The following is a 15022-nucleotide window of genomic DNA, read 5'->3' as shown; positions in this document are numbered from 1 at the left end:
ATTCCAATGAAGGCAGTTGGGGTCTACTACTAAACGCAACAACAAGACCTTCAATTCGGCAGCTCCGAAATCGCTGCATTCTACCGGGCTGGTCGCCAGGACGTCCGAGCTATATATTGGTACGCGAGTCTCTCCATCGGCCAATTTCTGTGTGATCGAAGGAATCCCTGATCCGGGTCTCTATCTGCGTTGAACAGAACGGAATCGATGGTTCAGAACACATCTGTCTCTTTTCGAACAAGTAGGAATGAGCCGTTCTACGGGGCGACGACGTTTTCGATTTAATCCAATCCTTGTGCAGTATGAGAGCCTCACACTTCACTGCTCGATTCCCCGACGCCGAACGACAATTTGCATCACTCGTTTAACTGGATTGATCGCAAAAGCCAACCAACGTATGCTAATTCACAGACATCCTGACGTCCTTGAAGAGGCGCACCACGGAGCAACAATGCATAAAATCGATGAGCCTTGGTCGCCGTGCACATATACTGGGGCGTATCGGGGTCGCCGGGCAATGCGACTCTGCATAGTGATCATGGCACGATTGCGCCTGTGCATCACGGCTGATGGGCTTGAGGTGGCGAAGCTCTCACTAGTCGCAGACAAGACTTGCCTAGGGAAATGCTCATCCGCCTTCAGGAACGAATACAGTAGCGACATGGAGTGTCGGCTCTCCTACTGGGTCGACGGCACAACAAGTCCCGCGCGACTTCCATCAATGCATGTCTGTCTCCATGGAACAAGACGCTCCGACCGAATGAAGAACCAGCGCGATCACCATTCACAAGAAGCAGTCTTCGCGATACGCGAAAAATGGGAGGCCTTACATATCTCGCAAAGTCAATCAAGACAGATTCGCTGTGGTATGACGTCCGGAAGAGTCTAATTGAATGTTCCTGCAGATGACGCTTTTCCAATCCTAGTTCCGATAGCCCTCTGCCAAGGTCAGGCGACCTCTTCCGGGCAAAACAGAATACGAGAGATGCCAGTAATGCGACGCGGCGATGTTACGGTACGACTGAAAGAGTATCATGTGTGAGAAGAGCATTTCTTGGCCGATGGTATAGAGTTCGCGAAGGAATGGAAGATGGACAAGAAATGGACCGGCACTTGCACCGCCATAGTCGACAGTGGAGATGACATCGATAGAAAGACATAGCAAGACGGATGGTATAAGTTGAAGCCCGGAAGAACTCAAAGAGCATGTCATTGGCACTCCACGGCCCTGATAGAATTACCTCAAAAAGAACCATCGCTTCTACTCAACATCAAAAACAATGCCGACTTCATTCCTGCAAGCCTGGACACTTGTTGCTGCTTTGCTATCTATCACGAAAGCTCAAGGCATCAATGGCAATTACAGCGCAATAATTGATGACAACATCGAGGACTACGACAGAGACCTATACCAATACATCAAACAAAATCTTCCACTGCGAAATGGCACAGAGTATCCACTGAGGTACACTGGCTTCAATTGGACTGAACCCGCGGAAGACAACGGATTGTGGACATTGAGTATGCCTTTCGCATCACACACTCCGACAGCATCTATAGGAATTGATCTAACGCGTATGACAACAGGATGGAATACAGCCGATGCCTGGCTCCCTGGCAACCTCACCAAACCAGGACGCGAGAAAGCCGTGGTCACGAGCTACGCTCTGCAGTGGCAAGGTGAGGACAAGTACAACAATCTGTCGGCCAAAATCGCCAACGATACCGATGCGCTTCGGGATGCGGCCATTCGTCAATCGCCGCCGAATATGTGTTTTGGAATGATGAGCTGGAGCTCGGATTTTCCCGAGGAGGTGAAGAAGCGAATGGATGTTGATGCCAGTAATGGTTGCGAGAGTCTGTTTGGAGAAGAGTGTCTGAGGTCTCTGACAAGGGCATATACCATCGCTTTTGATGATGATGATTGTGATATTGCGGTGGATGAGCCGCGGAGCACGGGATTGGCGGGGTGCGCGGATACCTGGGACAAGTTGGGCGGGCTGACTTTCTTGAGTACTAGTAAGTTGTTCCTTCTTTCTTTCGGCCTTCTTCCCGATCATGAGTTGTGGATTGACAAACGGTGGATATACAGGTATTGCGAACGGAAGTCAGGCGTCGAATACGAGTTACAAGAGTCCGGAGTGGGACGATGTTATTGCACAGCAGGTCCAGTTGCATGCGGCCGATGACAATTCGACGTACGAGAAGGAATTAGAGCGCACGCAGTTTGTGGTGTTGAAGGAGTCCGGAAAAGATGCACAGTTGCTGTGCAAGAGGTTCGAGGGGTCTGCTTGGCGGGTCGCTGCTGGTCTCGGACCCGTGCTACTGACGATCGGCGTCTTGACTGCGCAGTTGATGGAGGTGTTGTAGGGCTATGGCGATAAACGGAGATACTTCTGTAGATCGGAAGGACTGGGTTCGCAGTTGACCTAATATATTGAACCGATTTCAGATACCATATGCCTTGCAGTAGGACTTGGCCATTTGAGTGCTCAACAATGGCAATGGCACGTCTCGACGAGGCGAGAAATAGCTCTGGTGGAGCATGCTTGCGGCTTCAACGTCGAGCAGCGTACATGCCTGTTGAACGGGTCTGAGCTCAAGAGGCTCAACCATGGCACTCAATCCCTCGTGGCTAAGGGCCCTGCAACAGCGGAGAAGTGTCTCCTGTGAAGTGGTGAGAGATGGGAGCGTACTGAAGTCAGCGAATGCGAATCAAGAGCTAGAAAGACATCGAAGTTGAAAGTGAGGTGATGAAAAGCGTGAAGTATGGTGACGTTAGTTGCAATGGCCTCGGTGGAGTCAGCGTGCAACACCCGATGTTATACCATCACGTGATTTCGTGTATCCTCGTCGGAGCTCTATTTGTGCGCGGCAAATGGACTTGAGAAGGCAGAGGGAAGTGTGTGTTGGAGGAGGCTGCTAGGAAATGATGGTGCTCAATCGGTGGACGCGGTATAACGGCGATGGTCAGTGCAGAGCAGTTGGCATGGCATCCAGTCGGCAGGTGCGTGCAGCAGTGACGCAGACGCGTGGAGAGACAGAAGGAACGGATGGCTGGATCTCGTCTGGGGTACGCCGAGAGCTTGCTCGTGAACTTCACCTTTGATCTCCTCTTACCCTCTCCTCCCAACTTTCAATTGCCTCTCTGAATCCCATCGCATTGCATCGCGGACCATCACGCGACAACATCTATACCCTCATCATTGTCGCGCCACCACCACTTCACTCTCCCCACCCTTTGCGCCAAGCACCGCTTGCGACCAGCTCTCCAACATCACAATGGCCGACAAGGAGATCAAGGAAGGCGACAGCGGTAAGCAGACCCCATTCGCAGCGTTCGCATAACGACCCTCGAGCTCGATGACCCATTGGCGACAAATGCGCCGCTTCACTGTCGTCGCCAGACTTGGTGTCGCAACCGGGTCAGAGCTCCTGGTCGTCGAGGCTGCTTAGTCAGCCCAGCCCAATGATGGATTCGGCACATGCGCCTATGGACGTGGTCGCATCAGAAAACACGCTGACACTCGCGCGCAGTCTCGTGGCAATGGTCTGGCAGCCGTCCAGGTGGCACCGTCGCCGAAGTGAAGGAGCAAGGCAAGGCTGAAATCACGACCAAGAACGACAACGTCGTCTCCAAGAACGCCGAGCCAGACAACCCAGCTGTTGTCATTGAGCGCTCCGGCAACAATGTCGTCAAGAAGGCGTCAGAAGTCGATGTAGAGAAGCCTGGCGACAAGCACAAGGAGGATCAGGGCGAGGAGAAGACCGTCACTGAGAAGGATACCAACGACAAGAAAGATGATGATGACAAGAAGGAGAATGGCGAAAAGCAGAACGGCGAGAAAGATGAGAAGAAGGAGAATGGCGACGCTGAGACTGGCGACAAGCGCAAAGCTGAAGAGTCTGCCGAGGATAAGAAGGACGAAGAGTCCGCAGATGCCAAGAAGCAGAAGACTGCCGACGACAAGAAGGAGAACGGCGAGGCAGCGCCGAAGAAGAAGGGACGACCAGCGAAGAACGGCAACTCTGCGCCCAAGAAGGAACCAAAGCCAAAGAAGCGGGCTGCTACCGAATCTGGCGAACCACGCCGATCTGGGCGCAACGCCAGCAAGTAATCGCAATCCAGCGCAACAATACAAAATAAGGACAGGCGCCTGATAGTGCGCGCGGATATCCGACAGGATTGCAACGTTTGCCTGCGCGAATTTGAATATCGTTTCGGGTGGGGGATATGAATGAAAAGGAAATGGGAGCAATCGGTACGTGGAGGGAATTTTTGTCACGAGCTTGATTTAGGGATACGAAAGCGGCGAGGAAAGTATTGTCATTATTGGTTTTGCGAATGAGCCAGAGCCGCGTAGATCGGAACAAGAAGAGTCAGAAGGAGGATGCTTGCTGCTGACTTATTCTCGCTCCTTGGTTCGATTGCGCGTGATTGTGTGTATAGTATCGAACGACAATACGAATCAAAATACAAAATGCAAGTCAAAATCATATTCTCCCACGAAGCTCATTAATTGTGATCGTTGTCTGGATTTGTCACTTGGTGAGGATGATTGATGAAACAGGGAGACCTGTCTCGAGCACTGAGTGAAAATAGAGATGACAGTGAATTCCAAGAGCAAGAGCGTTTTATTTCACCAAGACTGTACAAAAGTACGCTGCTATTTGTGCCAAATATCACCAACAATCCAATCTGACTGGATCAGAGTCGCTCTAGTAATCACGCCATCAGACTGAGATATCATCCTATTCAAAACTCGCCCACCCAGCCCAGTTCCGCGAATAAACGTTCTCCCAGGCAATGACGCACCCCCTCCCACGTCAAGTCCTCTCCTAGTCGCCCGTATTGCCTGACTCGTTCGCTCTCCGCTTGCTCACTCTCCGGGCTTGGTGGCAGGGGTCGATTCACAAGTACAGATGTATGACCACTTTCACCCTCTGCTCCTTCAGCTCCGGCATCTGATCCACGACTGTTCGATCGCCCCCTCCCCTCGCTCTGAGAACGGTCTGGAGCGCGAACTTGTGATCGAATTAAATCAATAGTCTCCTCGCTTACCCCTTCGTAGGTCATCCCGCCCTGCCACAACACTTCCTCAAGAGCCCTTCGTCCTTCGTAAGAGAGCTGGTCCGAGTGGTGCAAGATCTGGAGAATGGCAGCATGGAGTCGTCGATTCTCTTCGCTGGAAATTCTTGTATTGGATGAGGATCCAGTCGGACGCTCGCGACGAGGCACGACAACTTGTATGATACGACGTGGCTCTTCTGTGTCGGAGACGCTGTCATCAGGTGGGTCCAGGGGTCCTCGTCTTCGATGTCCACGTCCACGTGGACGTGGACGGCGCTGGTTGTTAGATCCAGCCATGAAAGCATGAGGACGGTGAGGGCTTGCAGCAAGCGGAGTTGAATTGTCAGACGATCGGTCGGGCACCATGATTGGCACCCCGTTGGTTGTCACTTCCCACCTATACCCTTGGAAGTCATTGTCCAGGGAAATAGGAGGGATGGAGGCGTCTGGATTGCCTTGCTCGTATGGATCTATGCCATAAATGATTGGCGTATCGACGTGGTGGGAATTGTATGGATTCGTCGACATCTTGTCCGTCAGACTGGAGACTTGTGTGGGCAAGTGGTCCGAGAGGAGTAATGTTGATTCTGGTTGGTGGAAAGTCCTTGTACGACGCAAGTATCCCACGGCGAAGATTCCCTTGGGGGTTGTTGAGTGGATGTGAAGTGCTTCGAGATGTTACACGTGGTAGATGTAATTCCTGGAGAGAGAGCTGAGCGAAGGTGTATAGGGCGTTAATTTTATTGCCACAAGAAAAAGACCAGAACTCAGTTTTTGAGGACTGCAGAGTGATGGATCTGGTCGACGCTTACTGCAAGATGCGCGCTCCAATAACTGGATTGAGGCCACATAAAAGAAGAGTGCGGTACAACCAGTGATGATCATCCACACATCTGGTCAAGCAGTGGCTCAGGCGTGCGGTCTGTATGCGGCCTCATCGACAAAGTTTGGTCTTTGATGTGGGTAGCAAAAAGAATGCTGATTTCAATCGTCCGGATCTTATCCGCTTCATATCCAAAAATCATTTTTTCTTCGCCGGCACTTTAGTAAAGAAACTGCTCATCTTCTTCATACCACTGGTGTCAGCCTTTGCTAACTTCTTCACACCGTGACTAACATTCTTTTTCTTCTTCTCATCCTCTTCCTGCTTCCTCCTCTTCTCTGCTGCTTTCTCGCCAGCTTCCTCATCGACTTCATGAGCACGCTTCCGAGATATATTGTCACTCAACGAACGCAGCGCCTGCGCGTCCTTTTTGAGCTGTGCAATGTGCGCCAATTGCTTGTCCAAAGGCGAGAAGTCTATGCCTGTCGTTTTCGCGTCTTCAAGCAAGGGATCTATGCGCTTCTTGATCTTCGGCAGGACATATGAAGTTAGAATAAAATTCAACGCCACTCGTACGCGGAGCAAGTCTGCAAATGCCGAAGTTCCGGGATTTGTTGATGTGCTCGATACAGATGTCGCTGCCGTCTCCACGCTCGTGCTCGTCGTCGAAGATGTGGCCGATTCTTGCGACTCCAGACCAGAGGAGGATTGGCTCTCAGCGCCAGCAGTGGAGTCCTCCTTGACCAGGCTAACACCACTCTCCTCCCGTTTCATACTCAGTTCGGGAACGTCCAATGCCTGCTTGACGAATCGGTCCTCCATGCTCGCTGGCAGGCCGCGAGTAGACATTCGCTTTGCTTTGCTTACGAGTTCTTTGACCAGTTTCGGCAGTGACAGGGCGTACATCTTTTCATCACCCATGTCCATGCAGTCGCTCACAGCTTCAATCCTGTTTTCAAAAATGCGTTCGAGCTTGTCCGAGTCACTCGATCGCACGAGACTCTGCAGATGAGGCGAGGACTCGCTCAATTTGGCAATGAAGTCTGATGTTGCCAGGAACTCCTGCCCGCCAGTCTCTTCGCCTCCCAGAGCGGGCAGAAGGAGGAACAGAGGGTCGATGGGGGTGGCGACAAACATGTCTGGCTGCTGAAGCACGTAACCGTCATCCTTAGACGAGTCATCTTCAGCATGCACGCTTCGATCCGGTGCTAGCAGCCAGCTTCGTTTCTGTGCCTTGGGGGCGGCAATCCTGGTGAATTCGTAGAAGCCTTTCTCGGGACAGACAAAGTAGCGGTTGGGCGACAGCGTAGCGGGATTTGCCAATGTCGCGATGCGTGCTCCAGACGATGCATCTTTGGGCAGGATGAAGACTTGTGGTGGGCTTTCTACTGGGGCATCTAGTTTCTTCAAAGTCGGCTTCGTCGATACCACTTCGTCCTTCTGCTTCCCTGTCGCAGGCTTCGATGCGCGAGTTCTGGCCATTACAATACACTGTACACATATTCAGTCGCGTGATGACCTAAATTCCAATTCGGCGGTCCCAAATAGTTGTTCGATGTGGTTGTAAGGAGGACAGTGTGCGCAAGCGGAGACGCGTATCTGACGCGTAGTTCACGCGACTCGCCAAATGGCAGGTGGAGCTGGGATGTGCAACGGATCCTTGCTCTTGTGCGACCAACAACCACCACCTCGTTCACAACAATACAACACGACTGTGCGATGCGATATCACTAGGCAACATTGGTTCTACATGACGCCGCACCATGGTCGTCGTCCGAGAGTCCCCGCGCGCCCAAGTCTCGCCGTCCAAGAACAACGCCCAATGGCCGCCGAGATCGCCCTTCCAGGCATTGCTTTCCTCACCGAGCGGACGACAGAAATGGCAGGACTACAAGAGTCGCAACGATGATGAACGGTCGCCGAGTCCAAGTCCCGGCCGCAATAATGTGCGCAGCAGCAAGATGCTGCAAGACTTGGCAGGAGGGGATGATGAGGACGAGGACGAGGACGAGGACGAAGAGACATTGCAGTTGAAGCTGGCAGAGATACAGGCAAAATTGAGATTAAAGAAGTTGCAGAGATCGAGTTCGAAGAGAAATACAGACGCCGACCGGAGCGAGGGCAGCAGTAGCATGCCAGCACCTGGCTCACCATCACCACGGAAACTATACGAGTCTGCACTGCCACAGCAAGCAATACAGATACCCGTCTCTCCGTCAGGCGACCGAAGAAGTGGACCAGAGCTGTCGCCCGCCAGAGCCAAACTCGGCCTAACGACAAATCCCCGAGCAGCAGACGTGTCGCTCAAGAGACCTCGCGATGCGACTCAACTCAAACATTCATCCTCGCTGCACTCCTTGCGAGCTCCGAAAGAGGACCCTCCGAAAGTGTCGAGTTTCAGCCAGCGGTTGGCAGAAGTGAAGCAGAGGGATGAAGAGAAGCTGGCCAAGCAAGACAGATTGAAGGAGATACGAAGTCAAGGGTTCAGTCATACACGGACAGAGTCAAATATCAGCTCCAAGACGGTCAGTAGCATGAAGTCACGGCCCGCTTCACTGAGCCAGTCTTTCCAGCTAGCAGAGGCAAGCCGGCCTCGATCGGCTGGACAGCCACCTGGCAGGCATACACGGACCGAGTCGAACATCTCGCGTGCATCATCAACTCGACAAGCTCGTGAAGAAGTCGTCGCAAAACCACACGTCAGCAAGATCTGGCAAGGAAGTGCGGGCGGCGCTGAGGATGGAACTGGTCACGAAGAGCCAGAAGATCCGACGATCCCTGACGTAGAAGATACGGGTGGCAGCACTGGCTACGATCCATTCTCGAAGGTTCATCTCAAGAAACGGGCCGTCAGTCATGATGTGGTGGCGCGCGAAATGACTGGCTGCGAGGTGTACTCGTTGCCGCGACTGCTGCGAGAAGTGAAATCACCTGACTACGATCCTCCTGATTGCGAAGCCAACTACGTGGTGTTCGCTGTATTGGCATCCAAGTCAAGCCCTTTCGACCACGCTCAAACTCATCGCACCAATGACAAAACTAGCGAGGACAAATTGGAAGCGCCCAAAAACAAATTCATGGTCCTGCATCTCTGCGACCTCAAATGGGAAATTGACTGCTTCTTGTTTGGAACCGCCTTCAACCAATTTTGGAAACTTACACCAGGCACACTTCTCGCAATCATGAACCCTGCCATTATGCCACCCAAGGGTAACCAGCATAACGGAAAGTTCTCGTTGAAGTTGGCCAGCTCCGAGGATTCTGTGATGGAGATTGGCGTGGCGCGAGATCTAGGGTACTGCAATGCTATCAAGAAGAACGGGGAGCCATGCGGTGAATGGATTGACAGCCGCAAATCCGAGGCTTGTGAGTTTCATCTCAACCTTCAGATTGAAAAGGCTCGCAAAGGGAGGATGGAAGTCAACACGATGTTCAACGATGGCACCAAAGGAGAGCCAGCTAAGAGGCGGCGCATAGCTTCGGTTCGTCCGGGAGAACGTTCAAAGAAAGATCCGACAGGAGTAAGACATCATCGAGAATACGGCACACTATACACTGTGAATGGTACGAAGAGTGCAGCGAGCTTACTGGATGACGACGATAAACGAATTTACGACGATATGATTGGCGAAGAGGCTTCGAGAAAGCGTATAGCAGCTGCCCAGAAGGATCGGGATATTGCCCGACAACTTGGTGAAATGGGACGAGGGACGGGTGCTGAAATGATGAGACACTCGAAACACGTGCGGACGACGTCTACGAGTACAAAAGTCATGAGCGCGGCTGAAGAGGCGCGTGATGCATTATTCAGCAAGAAATCAGCCGCCGAGCTTGGTCTGCTGGCACGGAAATCTGGCGATGTCAGTTTGGAGCCGGCGAAGGACAGAAAGAAGCACTTTGGCTTGGGTGCTGTGTCAATGTCCAGCCGAACAACAGCCAGCAAGTCTTCAAACCCAATGGGATGGGGTGGCGCCAAGAAAGCTGGTCTGCTACAACCCAAGGAGAGCCGATTAGGGAGTCCTGAACGGGGTCAGTCGCGACTTGACGATCAGAAACGACCTCTTATCCGCCCCCGGAGTGATGACAGCAGCGCGCGGAGCTCTGGGAGTCAAAGCCCGACCAAAAAGAAGGCAAGATTTATGCTCGATAAAGGAATACGAGAGCCCGGAAGAGAGTCTTTTCCCAGCCAAGCGCAGGTTGAGAGCGATGATGATGACTTGGATATTGTGTAGAGCACCGTGTTCGACTGAGCTGGTCTTTTTCTTCTAGCCCGCGGATTTCGCATTTTCTGTATGATAGTACTCGGCTGGGTATAGCTACGAGGTTCAGGATAGCTACGAGTATCTTTCGACAGCTGAGAAACAGCCGCGAGGGCTTTTCACCCATCAACTGCTCGACCTTACTTCTTTGCCGTCAGATCAACTGGATAATCCGTCGTCTCAATCGCATCAGGATACACCAGAGAATTCTGCTTCCTTACTTCATCCATCGTCCTCATAATTACCAAACTCTCTTCCAAACTCTCATACTGTCCCTCTTTCCTCCCATCTCGCAGCGCGTACGCGGCTTCGTCCGCTTCCCAAAACATCCCGTGGCCTTCACCTTCAGGATTCCATGAGCTTTTGTCTCCGAATCCATTCGCCCATCCGGATCCCTTACCTGGTCCTGGTTGCTCGAAGACTTTTTCTTCGACTGTTCCGTCGTTGAGAACCAATTTGGTCTTGGTTGGTCGATAAGCAGGGTGGAAGACTTGAATTTCACCCTTTTCGCCTTGGACGCGGATGGAGGGACCTGCGGTGCCTTGGTGATCTGGGTCTGAGGAGACGGGCATGCCGGTTGTGGCTATGCCGTGGGCTTCGCCTGAGCCGTCTGAGCGGGGGAAGGCGAGGAGGATGGAAGTGAGTTCGTCAGCGCCGGTTTTGTATTTTCGCATGGAGGATAGGATGGACGAGGGTGGGGCGGGTTGCTGCTGGGTGTGGTAGAGGGTTTGGAAGACCCAGGTGAGGGCGTAGATTCCTAGGTCAAGGAGAGCGCCTCCTGCTAGTTCGAGATTGACCATGCGGTGGGAGTCTGGGAAGCTTGTGGCTGGTGGTTGGCCGACGCTGAGATCGGCGAAGGTGCGGTAGACGGTGCCCAGCTTGCCGGATTTGATGACATCGCGGACGTAGATTGATAGAGGGAAGTATCGTGTCCAGACCTGGAGCATTGTCAATCTCTTCGCTTTTGAACCTGAAGGACAACAGGACTTACAGCCTCCATCAAGAACAAATTCTTCTCCTTGGCAATTTTTACCAAGATCTCCAGTTGCTTTGCATTGGTCGTGAATGCCTTCTCGCAAAGCACATTCTTTCCGGCTTCCAATGCCAGACGGACATTCTGGTAGTGGTGGCTGTGTGGCGTTGCAACGTAAATGATGTCCACATTTGGATCATTCACCAGCTCTTGATATGATCCATATGCCTTGGCTGTCTCCGGAGCTTGCACTTCTTTCAAGAAAGCTTGGGCTCGGTCCGCCGAAGAAGATGAAGCTGCTGCCACAACGACATGCTCAATGTCCTTAACACCTCTTGTTTCAGGATTTACCCAGAGGTCTCGCGAGAATGTCTCTGCAATTCCACCTGTGGCGAGAATGCCCCACTTGAGCTGGAACTTGGACATGGCGGGTGAAAAGTAAGCTTTGTATCGATGTGTGGTAGACTCAAAGTTGCGAGTGTCGATGGAATGGAAGTGAAGTTGAAGTGGCTCCAAAAAGAAGAAAGCTTATGGTCGACATGCAGGCACGCAAGCTTCTGTCTCGTCTATCTCGCAGCTAGGCGGCTTTTAGCCGTCATCATTCTTGCAACATATGTCAGCAGCTTCTGTTGAGTTGCTACGGTGCGAGCCACACGATCAGAGATGCGGGCGAAATGCGGCCTGGTAGCGGGGCACTGGGTGACGGAAGTGGGGTTGAGGTGCTCTCTCACCCGACAACAGTGCTGCCAAGCTGCTGCATATGTATCGCCAAGAGCCGGCACTACTTTTTCAACGTATGCTTCGAGGTATTTCGAAAGAAGCTTGGGAATGTGTGAAGATGGTGAGATAATCCGAAGTTCGTACCTCGTTTCACAATATTTGTGACCACTCGAATTCGGAGAGCGTTCTGTGTTATGTGCAGTCAGCAGTCACTGACTCAAAGTGAGAAAATATACCGATATCTCTACGTTTCAGGATTGCGAGCTGCTCACATGATATTGCGTGCCGGGACCACGCTGTGGCAGGTCTCCGGCCATTCACGCAATGCTGTCGGCGCTTTTAACATGTCCTTCTACGGAATTGGAGGTCGTGTCGAGCTGGGTAAGATCATGTAGAGACTCGATCAGCTGAGACAATTCGTCCCTTTCAACATTGAACATTAGAACTGCTGAAGTGCTGGCTGTCTAGTAGTAGTAGTGGGTAGTACGATGCAGATGCATACACACAAAATGAAAATCCGCCAGTCCTGCGGCCATGTCAAAGAGCGATCCTGGTATCTGCGCTTGCCAATCCCTCGAAAGCTGTAATAGTGGTGAACTCCTCTAAGCGCCTGTCGCTGTGGTAAAACTGGTTGCTAAAAGAAAGACCGCAATGAAAGTCCTTCATGCTCGCTAAACAATAAAGTGATTCATGTGTCCTGGGACACGCAGACGGCATTTCTCGCAATCGGGCCTGAATCCCATTGCAAAGCCGCCGCGCTTGTTGTTCGTACCAGCGATTGGGGTGGCACGGACAGATGGGTTGCCGCTGCTGAGCGCTCCGCTACGCTGGCGTTGTTTTCGGACAATGAGATTATTCGATCCGTAGTCCATCGGCTCTGAATCAATGGCAGACTCCAGGTCTGCTTCTCCGTCAGGTCGAGTGAGATTAGGTCTGGCAGGGTCAATGGAAATGCGAGGCACTCCTTCATTCCCGTCCATGTCAACGTCACTAACGCTGAGCATGCTAAGCCGTGATTCTGCTGCCTCGGCCGCAGAGGGTGGAGTAGGTACCTCATCCTCATCGATGGGCGAGGGCACCTCGAGAAGGTCGGAGCTGGCAGAATATTCCTGCGGATGGCGACGACGAACGTGTTGTTTGAAGCCAGTTCTAATGCGCTCCGGACTGGCTCCTGGTCGCATTGGCACCATCGGCGTCGGCACTCTATTCATCTGCAGCTTCTGTGGCAGATGAGCTGGAACAGGACCGGTCGGACGAGGAAGAAATTCTGCTTCAGGTGATTGCGAGAAGGTGCCGTCGTCCATGTCCACGTCATCGTCATCCATCGAGGCATCGCGAGGACTGCCTGGTTCAGACCTCAAGCTCGACGTGTCGGCATCGCTATCATAGTCTGTCGGATTGCGTGCCGATGTCCTGGTCGGCGTATTGAGAACGGAGTCGTTGAACCATTTCCCGCTGTCTGCCGAGGCTTCAGTAGTCGCTCGAGCTCTCTGCGGGCGGCGTCAGCAGTCATCTTAGCAGAAGCACGTATGATACCGACCTTGCCAAAAGGCACGTCTTCAACCCGGAAATGGTCGCTCCCGCTGTCTGCACGCGCTCGCTTCTTGCTGCTGGAGAACATGCTTGCTCGATGGCCGTGACCGAGGTGAGGAGCCGAGATGCTTTATGCGGAAGTCATTCTTGGGATGGCAATTGCTCGCAGTCCTCCAGAAGAACCTCGAGCGCGAAACCGAGTGAATGGAACCTTGCACACTCCCGCCAGCTGTGGAGGAAGAAGGCAGGAACGTCGAGCACTGATGGGAAAGTAGGCTAGATTGCGCCGCAGTGGTGTTGGTGGTCGCTCAGGTGGAGAGATCCGGCGGATCAGCTCGCTTCCCGCTTGGCGGAATGACCCTTTCCTTTTCCTCCTCGACACCGCACTTGCCACACTAACTATTCACTCCGCACACTGCATCTCCTGCCTCCTGCTCCATACTGCGCCATCTGCAAGCCTAGCGCTGTATCAAGTTTCTACTGGCAGTACATTCTTGAGGCATGGCGTGGCCTTCGCTGCATACATTCGACTCCATGCAGTGTCCAGATCTGCCTCACCCCCACTTCTAGTCTGGTACCAAGGATGGCGGATGACAACGACCTAGCAACGTTGCAGCGAACCAAGGCATCGACGCCTGACCGCTGACATGTACTTTCCGACAATAATACCACAAAAGCTCACCACGTACAATGCAAGCTTCTAGGCCGATCGCCATCTCATCTATTCGTGTTGTCTTGACATGTGGACCTGCATATGCACCACGTCCAGCCAGATCCCGAGCGAACAATCCAACCACGCACGTCCTTCCGCACAACGATGACATCCTACACGGATGACGGCATCCGATCGAGTCATTGCACTCTGGTGCACGTATCCTTCCCATATACCCACAAGCTCACTCAGCTAGCAGTGCAAGGTCGCGTACTGTCAAGGCAGCAGGCTATAACAGTTATACATAGCACTAGGGGTTTCTAACTGTCAGCATTGACGATCTGCACGTTTCACTTCAGTAATACCCCCCTGGAATCAACGTCCACCTCCCACCATGGTGGCAAGCCACGCTCGGACTTGGTCCGGAACGCTGAGCCTGCTTGCACCTCAATGTCCAGCCCAGGCAGATCATACAACTGCATCAACATGGCACCGGTCATCAAGTCTCGTCTCGGCGACACACACGTCGAGGGCATACGTCAGAGAGGGAGCCTTGGCGTGAGACGTGAGGCCTGAGGCAGCAGCTCGGCACGAGGTAGAGAAGAATTGGGCTGCTATCCTCTCGACCGTTCATCGAGACACTTCACAGAGCCACCTCCCAAACCGAGTAACCGCGAATTAAAGAAATTGAAGAGCTGCGGCAGGGGCAGTCGCAAAGTACGGCAGCTGCTAATGAACTGCAGCGACTGCGTAATGCATACGAAAAGGCGTCAGAACTGGAAGCAAGCCTCGCACAGAAGGATCAACACATCTAAAGCTTAGTGTACAAGACTCAAGAGCTGACTGAAATCCGCAGTGATGCCGCACAATGTAAAAAGAGTTCCAGTCTCTCCGAGAGCAGATGCAGTCCGCAACGACGAACGCTCGAAAGCACCACGGTATATTCCCACGTCCATCACACGTCGACCCGACTCAATCAAGAGGGCAACAA

The 15022-nt window shown here is 52.6% G+C and overlaps 7 protein-coding genes across 7 annotated transcripts; 3 read left to right on the top strand and 4 right to left on the bottom strand.

Moving 5' to 3' along the window:
• Positions 1–1280: 1280 nt before the first annotated feature.
• Positions 1281–2370, top strand: RHO25_003265 (uncharacterized protein; the record flags this gene model as incomplete). Its single annotated transcript, XM_023598772.1, has 3 exons — positions 1281–1521; positions 1588–2019; positions 2093–2370. The coding sequence occupies 3 exons, from the start codon at positions 1281–1283 to the stop codon at positions 2368–2370; spliced, it is 951 nt and encodes a 316-aa protein (XP_023455175.1).
• A 912-nt stretch (positions 2371–3282) lies between these two features.
• Positions 3283–4118, top strand: RHO25_003264 (uncharacterized protein; the record flags this gene model as incomplete). The annotated part of the gene is made up of 2 exons (XM_023598771.2): positions 3283–3316; positions 3538–4118. The coding sequence occupies 2 exons, from the start codon at positions 3283–3285 to the stop codon at positions 4116–4118; spliced, it is 615 nt and encodes a 204-aa protein (XP_023455887.1).
• Positions 4119–4756: 638 nt separating this feature from the next.
• Positions 4757–5599, bottom strand: RHO25_003263 (uncharacterized protein; the record flags this gene model as incomplete). Its single annotated transcript, XM_023598770.2, has 1 exon — positions 4757–5599. One exon carries the CDS (start codon positions 5597–5599, stop codon positions 4757–4759), a length of 843 nt encoding a protein of 280 aa, XP_023455886.1.
• Positions 5600–6092: 493 nt separating this feature from the next.
• On the bottom strand, positions 6093–7376 carry RHO25_003262 (uncharacterized protein; the record flags this gene model as incomplete). The annotated part of the gene is made up of 1 exon (XM_023598769.1): positions 6093–7376. The coding sequence occupies one exon, from the start codon at positions 7374–7376 to the stop codon at positions 6093–6095; it is 1284 nt and encodes a 427-aa protein (XP_023455893.1).
• A 281-nt stretch (positions 7377–7657) lies between these two features.
• Positions 7658–10126, top strand: RHO25_003261 (uncharacterized protein; the record flags this gene model as incomplete). Its single annotated transcript, XM_023598768.2, has 1 exon — positions 7658–10126. One exon carries the CDS (start codon positions 7658–7660, stop codon positions 10124–10126), a length of 2469 nt encoding a protein of 822 aa, XP_023455892.1.
• A 167-nt stretch (positions 10127–10293) lies between these two features.
• RHO25_003260 (uncharacterized protein) lies at positions 10294–11552 on the bottom strand (the record flags this gene model as incomplete). Its single annotated transcript, XM_023598767.2, has 2 exons — positions 10294–11091; positions 11145–11552. 2 exons carry the CDS (start codon positions 11550–11552, stop codon positions 10294–10296), a joined length of 1206 nt encoding a protein of 401 aa, XP_023455895.1.
• Positions 11553–12517: 965 nt separating this feature from the next.
• Positions 12518–13467, bottom strand: RHO25_003259 (uncharacterized protein; the record flags this gene model as incomplete). Its single annotated transcript, XM_023598766.2, has 2 exons — positions 12518–13336; positions 13387–13467. 2 exons carry the CDS (start codon positions 13465–13467, stop codon positions 12518–12520), a joined length of 900 nt encoding a protein of 299 aa, XP_023455894.1.
• Positions 13468–15022: the final 1555 nt, after the last annotated feature.

The sequence above is a fragment of the Cercospora beticola genome, chromosome 2 (assembly GCF_033473495.1).
Source record: "Cercospora beticola chromosome 2, complete sequence".
NCBI lineage: Eukaryota > Fungi > Ascomycota > Dothideomycetes > Mycosphaerellales > Mycosphaerellaceae > Cercospora > Cercospora beticola.
Note: the sequence above shows the minus strand (reverse complement) of the source record. Positions and strands in the feature narration are given on the sequence as shown.